Raw genomic sequence first — 18,641 nt, forward strand, 5'->3', positions numbered from 1 at the left:
ATTACTAAACAATTTAATTTCCCAAATTAATGATTTCAGCTAAATACTTGAACCTTCTAAGAAGGCTGCTAATAAAAACTTTATTTGCAAATTGAAAGCTGCGATGAGCAACTCCTTTGCAAAGTTATTACCCCTGACCAAGGTATAAGAATTCACTTGGACAAATATCTTTCATAAGCTACCTAAAAATAGGATAGTTCATAAATTCTCTAAACTTTCCTGCTATGGGCAGCCCTTGATCTTTAACTGTAAAATCTAGTAAAACTTTGGCATACCCTAATGCTAGTTTTAAAACTTACTGAAAACCTCTATAAATTTAGAATTGTTTCTCAAATCCAGGCAGTTTTCTCATTCTGAATGCTTAAACATTTAGATCACAAATTGCAATACCAGTAGAAAAACATTCATCTTTAGGCTGATTGCATAAGTTACCGCATGGCAAGAAACTAACAAAATTTTAACATCCAGAGCATACAAATACATCAAAGCATTATGAACTTCAAAACTTAAATAGCACACTTTCCTGAATTGCAGTAGTTCCAACTACAGAAAAACTGGACTGCTATAAGGTTTGATATGATTTAAGCTAACTCATTTTTCTCCCCAATTCCTGACACCAATATTAGATTTATAGTTTTATTATAGTAACAAATAGTTAACAGTGAGATCTGCACACATATACAGAATTATTATATTTAAATTCATATAGAACAATATTTACATTAAGTTACAACTCTGAAGTTAGAAGATGAAGTACAAGCTTAAGTTTTACAACAAAGAAAACAAAAATACAGAAAACAAAAATAGAGTTGACAGTAAAAATATATCTGTTCTTGAAACAACATGTGGAAACTCTTGGTCAGAAAGCTACATCTTCTTGATCTGATTGTCCACATCATTAAAATACGGATGATTCAGTGCCACTTTGCCAGAAATTCGTTTGGCAGGATCGTATACTAACATTTTCTGGATGGGAAAGATAAAAAGAAAAAAAGGTTTTTATTTATTTAAGCAATGAATCATTAAAAAAAAACCTCCAGAAAGCCTGAACTTCTCTACTAGTAAGCCATAAGCTAATTTTACTGAAAATCTACTAAATGAACAGTTTCATTAGTTCAATACCAAACCACATAAGTATCTCATCCACTATACTTCACCCTCTAGCTCTAGAATAACCTGTTCCTTAAGGTATCTTGATAACCTTTTTTTGTTATAAACTATAGTTTAAGACATGAGCATTCAGAGATAGCTTTAAAACCAAGACATACATTTAAGAAAGATATCTAGTTTAATTATAATTACTTTGAGAATTAGATGGCCACCTGAATTATTTACAACATTCTTGAAATGGTGGCAACATTATAGAGGTTTCTGATGTAGCTTCCAGTAAGTTCCAAATAAAAACCAAAAGAGTGTGATGTGCTACATAGTTAAAATGAGTTAAAATGAATGAGTCAGACAAGCTAGTATTAATTTACATCACCAGAAAAAGATGAAAAGTTCAATATTGACCTTAAATTTTTATCTTAAAGAAAATCAAATCAACATGCAGACAAGAAATATTTGTATCTAGTCATGATCTGCGCTCTTATTATGTATTGAGCACTATGTTAAGTGCTTTGTAAATATCATGTTACTTAATCCTCACAACAAAAGGTACATACTAGTTCCATTTTACAAATTAAGACATGGGAGCTCAAAGAGGTTAAGTATTTTGCCCAGATGAGAGAGGAGTAATAAAGCTAATTTTAAAACCAAGCCTGATTTTTTATTTACAGCAATGGTTCTCAACTGGGTGGGTCTGCCCTTGGCAATGTCTGGAGACATTTTGAGCTCTAACAACTGGGTGGGAATGTGCTACTGGCATCTATAGGGCAGAGGACTAGGATGGTCCAAGGTGTTTGATTTACAGTATTTGATTTTTGTTTTCTTAACTGAAGTGAAATTCTTTGTATTCAAAAATAACAGAAGTTAAAAAGATAGACTGGGCCCAGAATATGGAAGGTCGTTTATCGCAAATCAACAATACTGGTACACAAAATACTGAATAGCAGGTAAAGGACTTGGGAGTTCAAGGCAAACAATTGGGAAATCTGAGCCAAATTTGGTGGCACAATGATTTATAAAGTATGAAAGTGCCCAAAGACCAATTAGAAGACTTACATGATGATAGAACAACAGATTGTTTTTGACTTTGTTTAATAACCTGCCAAAACATTATTTTTTTCTGGAATTAAGTTACCCGAGATTTATTAAAAATTACTTCCTTCTAAAAGCTCAATATTTAAATGCCGATCTAAAATAAACTTCCTGAAGCAGGCCTAGGATAATTATCCTAACAGCATTTTTGTTCTGTTTCTAAAGAAAACTTGGGAATGGAAATGTAATAGAAGGGAAACATAGATCAGTCCTTCTCCTAACATTTCCGATGTGCAAACAAGGCACAAAGTAAGAAATAGAAGTTGATGCAGTAGAAGGCTTTAGTAACTAAAAATATCAAGCAACAAGAGAAACACCGGTGACCAGGATAAACTAAAAAGTAGTAAAATAATGAGACAAAGGAGCTAGAAAGGATAGCTCCAAGTCAGAAACTTAAACAACAAAGGTGTATTAACCCTGACCTTCCCTATACAGTATCTATAGCTGTCTATCAGATAAAGAAAAACAAAAACAACAAATAATGAAAACAACTAATGCTAATTCTCCTCTCAAAACTACTAGGGTTCTTGGTATCTGAAATGGAGCTAGTAATACAATAAACATAACAGATATAATAGTTATTTGCCTAACTCACTAAATGTTGTTTTTCCTATGTCCCAGATAAAAGAAAGGACTACATTCAGAATCATCAATGATAGTATAAAGGGCACTCCTTACCGAGAGTAGATCCAAGCCATTTTCATCCAAGTTTTTGACCTGGGATGCAAGGCTTCCTGGTTTCCACTTAGGAAACGTATTCTTATAGTCCTGTAAAGACTCCACCTCTGGCCACACCTCATTGTTGGGGGTACCCAAAGCTCTACAAGCCAAAGTAAAACAAAAAATTATTAAAGCATAAATATAATCTTATTATATTCATGTTGCCTTTAAAGTTCTTAACAACTTAAGTAAAAAAAAAACTACCTGAAAATTCTGAAGAGTTGATCAATTTCTGAATCCCCATGGAAAAGTGGTTTCTTAGTTGCTAATTCCGCAAATATAGTGCCTATACTCCAAATGTCAACTGGAGTCGAATAGCGAGCTGACCCCAGCAATACTTCTGGAGATCTATACCAAAGTGTTACCACCTATTACAAAGGAAATTTTCACACTGAGTAAATATAGTGTATTAAATTACTTAAATGTACACATTTATATTTCATTAGAACTGTCCTTTAGAGGCTGTATGATTGCCTCTGATAATATTGTTTAAAAATTAACCATATACAAAAATACTAAATGGAAAATAAATATTTCATTTCTAAGTTCTATTCATTACTGGAGGAAAGAAAACAGATAAAAGAATACCCAGTCTTTTCTTGCTTTTCAGATCAATAAAGTATGGATCAAAAAAGTTAAGATAGCTTTAATGCTTTAATAAAAAAATAAAAAAAAACATTTGATGGTGGGTAATGGATTTAGGGGTGACACTGAACAAAGTGCATGTACTACTTACATGATAAAAACACGAATAAGTCATATAACAGTTTATTAGTGGTCTAGAGCTGATCTATTATTTTAGTATATATAATTTACCACAATGGTAACAATATCACTTTAACTTAGTCAATGAGGTCAATGGCATCAACCATGGGAAAATGATATAAAGGGATAGTAAAAAGAAGCTAAGACATCCAACCTGATGAGCAATGATTTAAGGTTTCATTTGGGAACAGTCTTTGAGCCCAAGGGTAGACAACTCTAGAGAAGACTGTTTCTCAATACAGACATGTGCCACATAAAAATGTTTCAGTTAAGAATGGATGGTATAAATGATGGTGGTCCCATAAGATTATAATGGAGCAAAAAAATTCCTACCGCTTAGAAGTCATGGCCATCCTAATGTCATAGCGCAACACTACACTTTTAAAGAATAATTTAGTGTAGCCAGTAAGTGCACAATGTTTATAAAGTCTATAGTAGTGTAAGTAATGTCCAAGGCCTTCACCTTTCACTCGCCACTCACTCACTGACTGACCTAGAACAACTTTGCAAGCTCCCTAAGTGCCTTACACAGGTGAACCATTTTAAAATTTTTATAGTGTATTTTTACTACACCTTTTCTATGCTTAGATACATACTATTGTACTACAATTGGCTACGGTATTCAGCACAGTAGCATACTGTACAGGTTTGTAGCCTAGGAACAACAGGCTATACCATATAGTTTAAATACATAGTAGATTATACTACCTAGGTTTGTATAAGTGCACTCTATGTTTATACAATGACAAAATGGCCTACAGGTGCACTTCTCAAAACATATCCCAGACATTAAGCAACACATGCTATAATCCTACACACCACAATTCAACTTTCCTTTTCCCTCAAAACAAAACAAATGAAATATCAAGTCACCAATATACACAGATGAAACATGATTTTGTTTAGTAGCTCCTAAGTATCTGGAAGAGTACCCCTTAAGCAACAAAACTAGTTTTTTACCAATTTGATTGTGCATCAAAGAGGACCCAATCAGGAGACAGACAGAAACCACCCGGTGATTGAATGGGGAAAATTTAATATAAAGGATTATTAACTACAACAGGGGATTGGAATAATGAAGACTGACTAGTAAGAAATAATGAGAACACTAAAAACTACAGCAAGGAAAAACTAACCCCTTCCTCCTGCAGTGCTTTTCCAGCACCCTCTACTGACAAAGTATAACATCTCACTCAATAGCAAAGGAAAAATACTGAAAGGTTCTAGCTCCATTTTCACGTAGCATGCAATGAAGGGTGAATTCAGAGCTGAGGCAATAAACTGATACAGCAGAGTGGAAATCTTTTTTGAGCATTTCTTCCTTGATTTAAAGAACAAATATAGAAGATAATCCAGCAATCACACATACTCAAAAGCACCAAAACCACCTGATTCTCCGTACCTCATGTGTATAGACCCTAATAGGTATTCCAAAAGCTCTGGCGAGGCCAAAGTCAGCCAGTTTGATTGTTCCTTTGTCATCGATCAATAGGTTCTGAGGTTTTAAGTCTCTGTGTAGAACTCTTCTAGAGTGGCAAAACACAATCCCTTGTAGGATTTGGTACAAATAACTCTGGAAGAAGAAAAATGTTAGAAGCTTAACTGCATAGCACGCAATGATTTTCTAAATAACCTTGGCGAGTTTGTTTTGTAGAAAGAAATTATAATACAGGGAAATAATTTAACTACCAAAAAGCTTTCAGGCCATTTAAAACGAACAAGCATTTGAGAGTTGAAAAGCCCAGTTATATACAATATTTCACTTTTGTACACCTAAGACAAAGATAGTCACCTTATGCACGTCTATGACCATATGGACTCATTTTGTCTTCTTTTACTTATTTTTTGGTCCCTCATTCTTTAAGTGACAAGTTAGTTTTCTATAGAGTTTCCTAAACTTTTGCTTTATACACTGATAGCAACTCTATTTCTATCTTGAATAAAATTGGTCTTTTTCATTTCTATCTTTTATCTTTACATATGTATTTCCTCTTTGGAGACATTGGTCAGATTCCAAAAGAAATGACAAAGGGAATATTATGATTAAATTTAAATAGATAAAATGATCAGAAAATGCTGTTTAGTAGTTAAGTGTTTTATAAGACACCTGGAAGAGTGCCTTGCTCAACTGGCATAAGGATAAGACACTTTTACTTTATACACTTCACTACTTTTAAACAATTGTGTATACATTTATAGTTTAACGGAACATAATGTCTACAATAAATGATCAAAACACAGTTAAAACCAGAAAAAATAAAACCACCTGCTACCACCGCCTTGCCCTAGGTGTTTGTCGTTTTATAATATCTGACAGTCAACTAAAGACCAGAATATCCTAGTTTCCAACAATTTACTACTAACAGTTATTAGTTTAATGTTATCTTGGACATCACTTTTCATTTTATAATTAGAAGCATTATCTAGTAATAAAATGGTAACTATTAACAATCTAACCCTAGACTGTGGGAAGAAAATGAAATACTCTTTACTTCCTCATTCTACTTTCTAACACTTTCCCCAAGCATATTCCCACAAAACACAGGCACTATATAGAGCAGACCCTTTACATTCGTAGTGAATAAGCACTTATATATTAGGCAAGCTTCTTACCTTAACAAGTGAAGAATCCATGAACTGACCAGGAGGAATAGAATCCAAGTATTTCTTTAGATCCATGGAAAGGTATTCGAAGATGAGATATAACCTGGAATCCTGCATGAGCACATCCTGAAGACTAAAAAATAAAACAATTATGTGAAAAATTAATAAATATTTTACCTCTCTCATAAAATGACTTCCCTATATTTCACAGTGGCTATAAGATATTTTCTATGATAACAAATACATACTGTTTTGGGAAAGAAGAGAATAGCTTCCCTAGCAGTAAAAACTTTCCCTCGTGCCCGGCCAGGCAGGGCTCAGAGGTTGAGCGTCAACCTAGGATCCAGGAGATTGGGGTTCGATTCCCAGTCAGGGCACATGCCCTAGTTGCAGGCTCGATCCCCAGTCGGGGGTGTGCAGGAGGGAGCCAATCAGTGACTCATCAATGATGTTTCTGTCTCTCTCTCTCCCTCTCTGAAATCAATAAAGATATATTAAAAAAAAAACAAAACAAAAAAACACCTTCCCTCGTAGTGCTAAATACAAATTTGAGAAAGAAATCTTGGGGCAGCAATTGAAACTTAGGTTGTATTATACAGGAGTTGCTGTCAAACCACTTACATTCCATAATGGCATTTCTAGGCTGACTGCTTATTGTTTAGAGCTTATTTTTCCATTGAGGTAAACTATAGAAATAAATTGTAAAGTAGTTTCTGACCTTAATAGTTGCTATCTCTAGTCCCGCCCAAATTCAATTAAGTCCTAACTCGGACCTTTAGAAAGACAACCTACCCCAAAACACCAGCCCACATATTTAAAAAGGAAAAAAAAAACTTTTCTTTTTCATCTGACCTAGCTGCCTTAGGGCTCTGATTAAGGGATCTTAAGGACCAGAGCTCTGCGTGAGAGCTGACACAGCTCAGTGAAAAGATCTTCCTTTTTTCCCAAGGCCAGTTTACCTTGATCTTTCAGGCCCAAATATTAATCTCTATGACCAAGCTCCTCTAATTATGTTCCTGCTTTAATGGCCTACTTTTCCTATGTCCAGCATTGTCAATTAACAAAAATAGTAGGGTTCTGTTCCACTCAGCAGCGTTACACAAAAATTAAGCAAATATAAAAATTTCCACGTTGAAAAGCAAATTTTAAATAGAGTGCAGAAAATGGTTTCAATCCAGATATTATACCGTACCTGACTATATTTGGATGACGAAGTTCTTTTAATAGAGAAATTTCCCGAATTGCAGTGCTAGGAACCCCTTCCTCTTCACTTTCTAGTCTGATTTTCTTCATGGCTACCACTTGACCTGTAGTTTTGTGTCTACCTTTATACACAACTCCATAGGTACCTGAAATAGACAAAGTAAATGTCTGCTATGTGACATCCCTCCAGGAACTAAACAAGACTTTAATGTCCAGATAGGAAGTACTACCTTCGTCACAATTATACCCTCATCACTTCCAAAAAGAAATTGAGGCTAACAACAACCTACTGTTAGTCTATAACTGAAAAATAAAATTCATGTAGTCATCACAGGTTTTCTAAACATTGAAATTACCAGTAATTTTCTAGCACATAATACAATGTAAAGATTTGGACTCAGTGACTATTACTAACAGGAGTCACTGTGACACTTTCAGAAAACTCTGTAAATGGCGCTATATGCATTTCAAATAGCCAATGACTCTGATCCAGAAAAGAATGGGGATAAAATATTTTATTAAATATTTATTAAGTCTAATAAAGGTTACATTGTTTACAACATAGTAGAAAAGGCTCGTACCCATTCAGAAGATGAGAACATGGATTCTGATGCTGGGGCTTCAAATAATAAGCAACAATGTCATTATAAAGGGTCTGGGAATGGAAATGGCAATAAGGGAGCTGGACTACTTGGCTAAATCAAGTTCATATACATGATATACTTATTCCCCTGGATAAGTGCTTTTTAAAACCAGGGTTGGATATTTTAGAGAAGACTTGAACCCCTTAATGATATATAAAATTTTGTTAAAAAGCTTTTGCTATTTTTCTGACATCAGTATAATTTCAAAAGTGATTAGAGTGTATTTTTCTAGGGAGAACATTTATTCCATAGCTTTTATCACTTTCTCCAAACGTAGAAAAGGTATTTCAAAAAAGGTTTAGAACCACTAACAAATTATCTGCCTTAGACATGCTAATCAAACTTATTTTTAACTCAGCAGCAAAATTAGTATAGTTGAATGGGTGTAATAAAATGTTTATTTTTTCCAGAAAAAAGAAATCATATAAAATTTTTAAGTTAAAGAAAGACTGCATCTCCAACCCCACCACCACCCAAACCTGTCATTACTATCACACTTGATTCCTTCCAGTATTCCTTTCCTGGCATTTTAGTAGTATTCCTTATACAAGAAGGGGTTAGGGCACACTAAAAATGTAGTTGAAGATGTTCCTCAAACAGAGCCTATAAGAACTGGACTCTAGTAGCAAATTATTTTAAGTTGTATCATTTGTCCCTGAAGAGTTTGGAATATCAATATCAAGACCCATATATAAAACTTATGATATTCTGTTGGGGAAGGAGGAACAGTCAAAGGGATATTTTTATCCCTCATTTATACCATATAGATATGAACTTTTTAAAAAACTCTAATGAAATTACTACAGATAGGGAACAAATGATTATATATTGGCTTTAAAATAGCTTAAACATGTACATATGACAGATCATTTCAACCTAGGGTAACTAAATAGAAAATTTAAATTAGTTTAATAGTCAATTATTGAAACCAGTTCAGACAATTTAGGTAAAAATACTTATCATCTTAAAAATAATTGTAGGCAACTAAAAGTATATTATGAAACTAACATAATTCTACTGCTCTAAATTCTCCCAACACATATACAAGACATCAACAGTCTTATCAAAATAGGAATACTGTTTTAATTGTTTAGTATTAGAACATAAGATTATTGGGGAGAGATGTGTGCCAGGTAGTCATCTGAATAATTTCAGTTCTCTTAAAATATGAACATTTTTTGATACTTTTGTGTTTAAGTTATATAAAGAATATATGTATTAATGCATGTTAGTAGTGTAAGGTACTTTAAAGGTTAGATTTTAATAAATATTTACATGTCTTCATGTCACAGATGTTATAGCATCATTAAATCACTTAAAACTTTTATACGAAAAAGCACTCACCTTCTCCAATTTTCTCTATTTTGGTATAGTCATCCATAGTCAGTCAATAGTTATGGCAGATGCTAAAATGAGAGGAAAAAATTATTTGATTATATGCCACTGATTCAAAGGGTGGTTTTAAGTTATTGAGATACTAGTTGTAAAGCATTTTCCACAGTGCCTAGTACAGTATTAATTTTCCATAAATATTAGTTATATTAAAACAATATTTATAAGGGAAAGGACTCATGCAGTAAGACTTTCCTACAATTTCTTACAACAGTGACTTAGCTTCTTCCAATCAAATAAACCTCCAAATTCAGACATCAATTTATCTATCCTTCCCAAAGAAACACCAGAAGTATGTTTTCTTAGGGAACACTTCTAAGGAACACCATTGTGTGCCAGAGTTATACTCAGATATTTCAACAAATATTATTTGACTGAATTTTTACTGCTTCATGATTTTATGAAGATAATTTTAAGACATGAGTAGGAACCTAAAACATGGTCACATTGCTCATCCATTAGAAATATTGTTAAAAGCATAAATGTTTAAACTTGCTCAAGTGAGTTTTCATCTTTCTCCTGTTCTCAGGAGTCACACAAACATGATCAAGACTGTTGAGGCACTTTTTGAAAGAGTAGGAAGTATCACCTAAAAGAAAAGGTGCAATTCCACACAGACAAATTTTCATTATACCCTAATACAAGCTCAAGAACAAAGTAAAAAATGAAACATATACTTGAGTCACAATGAATGGTAAAAAAAAAAGTTGAAATGCTGACAACTCAAGACTGCCTCAGTCAATTTTCCAATGAAACTTTAGAAAATCAAGGTAATTATGCTTTGGGCTTCTAACACAGCCATCACTGATAAGATCATATATATATCACTGTCCATGAGTGTCAATCTTAAAAAGAAAAATTAATTTTATGAAATAGCAATGGATGATTAAGATAGATTCCTCTCTTCAATATCCAGATTTACTATGTCTAATGCACAATAAAATTGTTGAGCTCACTTTATATATATATATAAAGGTCACTGAGTAACAGTCCCTTAAGCTCCATTTCTCACACTCATCTTCAAAATCATTCTGGAAATAAGTAGAGATAAGTCATCTTTTTAAATCCACAAAATTGGACTACACTGTCCATGAGTGTCAATCTTAAAAAGAAAAATTAATTTTATGAAATAGCAATGGATGATTAAGATAGATTCCTCTCTTCAATATCCAGATTTACTATGTCTAATGCACAATAAAATTGTTGAGCTCACTTTGAACAAACAACTAAAAACTCCATTTCAAAGCTGGGTTTAAGTACTTTCCTCCATTTTCCTGTGGCAACAACGCTAAGTAAAGGACGGATGGGCTTCAGGCCTTTTGAGGGCCCCCAGGGCTCTGTGGCACCAGGGCAGCGGGTACACCACCAGGGGCTCACCCTCCCACCCACAGACGTCCAGCTCTTCAGAAGAGGAATGTTGTGCACATTACTATTAGATAAAAAATGATTAAAGGATACTAAAACCCACATATGTATCTATCTTTCGGCAAGTCTTAGTTTACCAGTTTTTGCTAATTCCACAGTATATAACATTACCAAAAAATTCCAGGTTCCCTCTGGCCCTAGGCCTCGGCTGCAATGTTCTCACAGGCTCTAGGTGGGCAAGGCCATGGGCACAGAGGCAGGTCCGAGGCCCACAAGCTGGTTCTCCGGATGGGCTTCCCCGAAGGCCTGGACTTCAGGGCTGGCGGGGGCGCCGGCCGAGCGCGGTCTGCTTCCCACCCCGGGCAGAGCGCACACGGGAGCCAGGCGGACCTGGCACCGGGCGAGCGCTCGGCGCGGTCGGGACAAAGCACGGACGTGGCTTCACTGGTGACCCGAAGGCCTCCTTGGCCAGGTGAGCAGCCTCTTCCTGGCAACAGCCGACCGCGAACCGGATGGCACCTCCGACGCCAGGGCAGCCCCAGCCCTCCCGAAGTAACCCGCCGCCTCTGAGCGCCCCCACGCCTCCCCCTAAAGCCTCCCCCTAAAGCCCGCCCGGCGTCGCTCACACGCTCGGACCCGGGGCTCCAGGTGAAGGCGGCAGCTCAGCCTCCCCGGCCTGGCCCCACGCAGACCCCGGCTGCCCAGCCAGGCCCGAATGACCACCCGGCGCCTCAGCACTCCCGGTCCGAGGCCCCGAGCCAACCACTGTGTCCCCCACAGGCATGACCCTGACGCCAGCGCCATTACCCGGCTAATGAGCCCGCGGCGAAGGCGGCGGCGGAGGCTACCAAGTCGGCGTCGCGCGGTCCTTAACCTCCCAGATCCAGCTTTGGAGCTAAGTGCCAGCAGTTTCAAACTCGCCGCGCTAAAGGGTCGCGGATCCACCAATCAGGTGACCCGTAGACTTTCAAAGGAGCCAATCAGAGCCCAGACACGCTTGGGCTGGGCTTCCCTGGAGCTAGAGCGCGAAAGAGAAGGAAAACGGCGGCTGCAGAAAAGGCAGGAGGGCGGGCGCCAACTGAGTCTGTGCGCAAGCGCTGTCTTTTCTCCCGTGAGAGAGTCGTCCTACTGTTTCTAGTCACCAGGATTCTACTGTTCGTTTTGGGTTGATTTTTTTCACCTGCCAATATTAGCACAATTAAAATTTAGTATACACAAATAACTCATCACAAAAGTGATACTATACTTCAGTCCAGATTCCATTACTTTCACTTATAATGCTTAAAGCTCTTGTCTATTTATGATTTTCTAAATGGATGACTTTCGGGCTGGGCCGAAGGAGCATATATCAGTTACCTTAAGAAGATAACGGAACCAAAAAAAACCTATATACGCAACACATAGACACAGACAAAGGTGTGGTGATAGCCAGAGGGAAGGGGGTTGGGACAGTAGGTGGAGGTACGCAAAGGCAGGAGAAATGGGGATGGAAAGAGACTTTCCTTGGGGAGATGGGCACATGATGCAGTGTGCAGATGATGTTTTATTGAGGTGTACGCTTGAAATCTGTATGGTCTTGCAAACCAATGTCACCCCAATAAATTCAATTTAAAAAAGAGAAGATAATGGGAAACTCAAAGACATCCTTGACAATGTAAAGTATATATATGTAATATATATAAACACACTTTGTTTTTACCTCACTATATTTATTTATTTAAAATTTTACTTATTTAAAAATAAAAAACAAAATTTTACATTTTTTTAAATTTCAAAATATTTTCATATCAGCATTTTAAATGTCCTTTAAAACAAAATAATTCACAATTCTATTAGGGAAGAAAAAGAGATCTAAATTATACTTTAAATAGCAGTGTCAAAAACTCTTTCATTGCACTCTACCATATCCTTAAGAGAGACTTCTGTACTTGAATATCATGATTAAATTTTGAAGAAAATAAAAAAGTAAAATAGAGCTGCAAATAGTAAGGGTCCCCTAGTAAAGATTTCTCTTTGCACTGACACTCAAGGGATGCAGAACAAAGATTGAGTGGTGTGGCCTCTACAAATACGTATTAGATGGCCCAGATTAGGGTAAGGAATAGAACTAGTATATCACATTCATTTTAGGTGTTTAATACCTTTATACATAATGAGTAGCATCTGTCACCTGGACCTATATGTGGCACAAACAATTTTATATTCCTGGTGACAGAGTCAGAGCATTCATAGTGAAAGTAGGAGTCTGGAAAATCTCTGTCTAAACCTAATAACTTTTAAAACTTACTTTTTAAATCCCAAATTCACATTTTAAATAAAAACTGAAAGCCCCAGAGAAATGCTCTAGGAAAGACTATTCCCTGATAGTTTAAGGAACTGACTTTAATGAATGTACATATAAATACATATCTTTCTCTCTGGGAGGCCTAAACAACAGATTTAATTTCTATCATCTAAAAACAGGAAGTAATTCATTATATCCACTTTACATTCAGCATAAAAAAGACCACAAGCTTCCACAGCTGTGATGCTAGATTTTAAAATTTAACTCAATTATCTTTGTTTTTGAAGTTTCAGGTGTTATTGTAAATACATGCTACGATTTATTACACTTTGGGTCCACCTGTATTCAGTGTCTCTAAAGTGCAATGCTGTGTTTGACAGAGAGAAAAATGATTCAGATACAATTCCTATTGTAGCTGTGGGTTGGTAAACGAAACGGTTTCTTAGAATTCTGTTCTGGCACTTATGTTGTAACATGCTATGAAGTGATAGGAGAACACAGAGGAGGAAATTCCTAATTCAAACAGAGGGAGTGAACATTTGAACAAACAATGGAGAAAAAAATTGTGGGATGGGCCTTCTAAGCAAAGGAAATGACATGGGTAAAGCTCTAAGTCTGTCCAAGTAATTCAGGATGTGTCCATCATAGGATGCAGGAGGTCCGTAGGGTGAAGCAGGGAAGAGAGTTTGGAGTCAGAATCCTGAAGAACCCTAAATACTGTTGTAAGGGGGTTCGCAGTGGATTATGACTAGATCTCTAATCAGTAAACTGAAGAATTAACATAAAAGTTTGTATGCTAATGGTGTTAAACAAATGAAGTCCTAGTTTAATTCAACGAACTGTCATCTGGAATGATATAGGCCTGGGGTTTCCTATTATGAAGTATTCTGCTTCATTTTAAATGTTTACTATAAATGACAAATTCCAAATAGCAAAATTACAATCACATCCTCTTACTGCTTAAATAATATGGAACATAATTTACTTTTTCCTCAAAAATGAGACAGGCCCTCAAGTGTCCTGGAGTGTCTGAGGGCCTCCTTGTGAGCATCAGAGATCTGACTCCTGGCTGCATGCATCATTTCCTTCCAGTGATGTGACACTGAAGGGAGACAGAAAATTAAACTCTATCAGTCCCACTCACCAAATATTTGAATGTCTCTGTTCACCTGGCATTATTTGGGGGCCTCTAAAGAGACAAAGATGAATTAGACTATCTGTCCCCATTGAGCTTGAGAGGAGGGGCAAAATAAAAAATATATACCAAGTGATTATGCCTCTCTTGTGGTAATGATCTAGTTAATTAAATGCATTCCTTCAGAGGGTGTTTTGAATTAAGCATTATGGGAATACAAAGTAAAGTGATTCACATTCAGATAAGAAAGGAAAGACTCAACCTGCTGTTTCAACAAGATTTGATCACATTAGGAAGGCCAAGCACTCGCCTTCGTAAGCTTCAGAGTCCAGATGGGGAAGCATGTACAAAGAAAGGAATTTTAAAGAGGAAAGTAGACATTTTCATTCAACAAGACAAAAACAAAACTTCCTATCCCAGGAATCGTATTTGATTCTTTCCACAGCCAATCTCAAACCACAGACTCCAAAATGAGAGGTAAGAGGGGAGAGAGTCGAACAGTGCTGTCCTGACAAACAGCCCTTCTGGAATGGCTGAGCCATGAAGGGAGGCAAAAGCTCAGGGTCCACAGACTGTCTGGGCTCAGATCCTTTTAAGTCCTGGCTCCTGCTGTTATCTGTGGCTTTGGGGAAGTCATTTCATTTCTCTGGGCTTCATTTACTCAAACGACAATAATAATAGTATCTAATTGTGTCCTATTGAGCATAAAATGAGGTAATGCATTTAACATTTACTTAGGTGAATGCCTAGCCCACAGTAAGCACTTCATTTCCCAATCGATCACTATCTATCACTCAGGAAAAGAGCTCTCTCTGGTGGTAGGCACCAGAACAGAGACTTGAATGAATTGCTGCGGGGTCACAGAATGGGGGAAAAAGGACTCTGGAGGAGGCAGCTAAGGCTTCATCCATGATGTGATCCTTCTGTTGGGTTGCCTAGAAAAGCTGATGTCAGTTTGAATGGGAACTGAAGGAGAGGAGCCTGGTCAGGGAACAGCAAAGGGAACAGCATTGTCAGAGGTACCAGGTTTACGTGGGACTTATAAAGGGAGCTTGGTAAAGCTGAACAAAGGGTGTATTTGAAATAATTCTTGGAACATGGATATAATTCAGCAAATAGAAATGGAAGAAGGAAGTTGGTGGGGTGGAGATGACTAGGTGGGTGGCATTCTTGGCAGAAAGAGGAAAAACAAGAGGTGTATTTGGAGAACGTCCAGTGGTGGGATTGGCCTGAAGGCTAGAGTGGGGAGAGGGAGTTAAGGGGTAGAAGGGTGGGAAGGAGGGTTGGGTTCATATTGTGCAGAGTTTTGGAAGTCACTGTGGGGAGGTTTACCAGCAGCACTTCAAACAGTTAGATGGGAACGACTAAAGGCTTCCCCGTCTGATTGAGCAGGGGAGTGATAGGATCACATTCTCCCTTTAAACAGATTAATCTGGCAGTACTTTCCAGAAATGATTAGTGTTGGAAGAGAGAGGAGCAAGAAAGCCAGTTAAAAGGCAATTTCCTCCAGGAGTCCATAATATCTAAGGCTGGGACCAACTCTGTAAAGCTGAAATTTATAAATCTACATTTGTGTGTGTGTGTGTGTGTGTGTGTGTGTGTGTGTGTGTGTGTGTGTGTGTGTGTGAATGAGATCTGGAGGCAATGCTGTAAGAATAGTATGACTATGATTCCACTAGAGGGTAGTAGAGACAACTTAGTAAAATTGACGAGGTTGCTACTATCCAAGTATCAAGCCAAGTATTTTTTTTTCTTGTTTATATTTTGTAATGGTTGCAAGCATAATTCAATTATTCCATAGCTAAGAAAATATGACAAGTACATTTAGTGGGTTGTAACTCTAGGCAAGTTAGTAAATTCAAGGTATTCATATTTAGAAGTCAATAAAGCTGAATTAGTGAGACCAGAAAACTAGTTGGCATTTAGCCTTTTAAAAATAGCCAATGTCTTATTATGGCCTTGAATGGAAACTTCTTTTAAATTGAATATTATATCCAAGTCTCTTATTGTCTAAAGTAAACAATGAAAAAGGAGAAAGATTGGTAAAAGTTAATTCTGGTGTGTACCCTTGGTTAGACAATGAAAGTTGAAAAAATCTTAACTTTCATATGTTTATTTACAGTTAATATCCTAAAAACATTCTCTTATCACAAGGAAATAATAAGTAAAAGTCATATACTTGAAAAAATTATTACAACATTTTTGGTAATAAATATTTAGAGCCAACCTATATGTCTAGTAGAGAAATGGTTAAATAGGTAATTGTGGTATTTCTTTTAATCAAATACCACAATCCCAGACACATACACTGTGATGGCAAGGTTAGAAAAACATGAATTACCCTACAAGGAAACAGGCACAGAACTGTCCTAGTAGTGTGACAGGATGTGTGGTTATTTAAAAACATCATCATCCAACTACTTTTATGTTGTCCTTACAATAACCGCACACCAAAGGGGAAATATACTGCAGACAACATTTTTACTTACAGTTTCAAGACATTGCCACTTAACACTTTCAAGCCTTCACAATGCAAAGATCACTATATAGTCAACCTTTAATCAGAATAAGTCTCTTCGATTACCTTAACTTGTTAAAATAACTTCTAAACACTTGCAAAGGCAACAATCATAGAATTTATAGCATAGTAAAATGTTAGAGCTGGTGAAGCCTTATAGATCGTCTAATGAGGAACACAGAGAATGGTAAGAAGGTTTAGTGTTTACATTCCCCCCAATTCCTGAGCTTTGTGTATGCATTTGCTTTATTTAAGCTTTTGATAATAAATAGTGTAACTTGTCAGTATGTAGGAAACTGTGTGTGTGTGTGTGTGTGTGTATGTGTGTGTAGATAAATAGATAAAGTAAATCAGTTTAAATGTTTCAGTATAGTAGTAACAGCTACTACTACCTTGTGTAACATCCATACTTACACCTTGAACTGTGCTAAGCACTTCAAATGGACTATCTGTAATCATACCACAATCCTATTGATGAAGATCCAGCTTCAGAGGAGGAAGCTGAGATCTAGAGAGGTTAAATAATTGGCCCAGTGTCAAACAGCTAGTAAGAGTCAGAATGGAGACTTGAATCCGGGCTTTTCTGACTCCAAAGCCCAGCTTCTCTACCACCATGCAACATTCCACTTACGTGCAACAAAATAAATGACACTCCATTAAAATGATAAATTATTGGAAATATAAGTCTTCTTATACTATGTATCTTAATGATAATTTCATTCTCACTAGTGTTTCTTTAAAGAACAGAAGTATATCGTTTGCTTTAAATAAGAAGGTTGAGTCACTGGTTAACAGTAGAGTATTTAAGAGTTGTTTATTATTCTTGGAACAACACAATTATTAGTTTCAGGTGAAAGGGGTGAAAATATTTAGAGGTCATTCTCAAATAGCTGTAGGTCCAGCTTTTCTCCCATTAGTAGAATTTTCCAATCAAGATATATGGTTATTTTCAGTGTTTTTGTGGGAAGAGGCTGCTGATGCCTTAAGAACACAGAAATGGATTAATGTAATCCTTGGATCTTGACACACTCTCATCATCTGTGCATTTATGGCCACCTTTATTCATACAACTATTAATTTATAGTAATAATGTAATAAGTGCCCATGCAACCACACCCAACATTAAAACTGGGGCCTTAACAAGAACTTAGGTGTGTGATCCTCTTTGCAGGGTCACATTCTGCCACCACCCAACCCCAGCTAACTGCCACCCAGAGTCATCATTCCTTTGCTAGCATTTTCAGTTTTGTCTTATCTGAACAGACTTAAAGAGTGTGCATATGTGTGTATTTCCCCTCAACTTTTTAGTTAAAAATTTTAAACCTAAAAAAAGTTGAGAGTAGTAATAATAAAACCCATATACCCTTCACCTAGATTCACCCATTGTTATTATTTTGTCAAATTTGCTAGGTCTTTATCTTCTCCCTCCTTTCATCCCTCCTTCCCTCCCTCTCTCTCTCCCTCACCCCCTCCTAGCCATTCTTGAATAAATTGAAGACATCATGACTACCCCAAATGTTTTACCATGCATCTCTTCAGAACTCTCTATTTTAAAGATATGGCCACATTCCCCTACTTAACCAAAACACCCTTATGACACCATTATGAGGAAATGAATGCCAATCCCATAACACTCTCTAATATCCTATTCACATTAAATATCCATAATTTCCCCCAAAATGTTTTATGTAGATTTTTAAAAAATTAAATCTGAGATACAATAAAGATATATGAATTATATTTGGTATGTCTCTTTAATCTATTATTAACGATCCTCTGCCTTTTGTTTTATTTAGTTTTTCATGGTATTAT

The 18,641-nt window shown here is 36.5% G+C and overlaps 1 protein-coding gene across 2 annotated transcripts; it reads right to left on the reverse strand.

Moving 5' to 3' along the window:
* Positions 1-624: 624 nt before the first annotated feature.
* Positions 625-11,793, reverse strand: CDK1 (cyclin dependent kinase 1). Of its 2 annotated transcripts, none has more exons than XM_081158396.1 (8): positions 11,700-11,793; positions 9,480-9,541; positions 7,481-7,637; positions 6,298-6,421; positions 5,087-5,257; positions 3,124-3,287; positions 2,878-3,019; positions 625-966 (listed from the first exon to the last, which is right to left on the reverse strand). In XM_081158396.1, the coding sequence occupies exons 2-8, from the start codon at positions 9,514-9,516 to the stop codon at positions 868-870; spliced, it is 894 nt and encodes a 297-aa protein (XP_081014522.1). In that variant the 5' UTR covers positions 9,517-9,541; positions 11,700-11,793; the 3' UTR covers positions 625-867. The 2 variants fall into 2 exon arrangements, with proteins under 2 accessions (XP_081014522.1, XP_081014523.1); XM_081158397.1 differs by lacking the exon at positions 11,700-11,793 and adding an exon at positions 8,073-8,110.
* Positions 11,794-18,641: the final 6,848 nt, after the last annotated feature.

This window comes from Miniopterus schreibersii, assembly GCF_964146895.1.
Source record: "Miniopterus schreibersii genome assembly, chromosome: 14".
Lineage (NCBI taxonomy): Eukaryota > Metazoa > Chordata > Mammalia > Chiroptera > Miniopteridae > Miniopterus > Miniopterus schreibersii.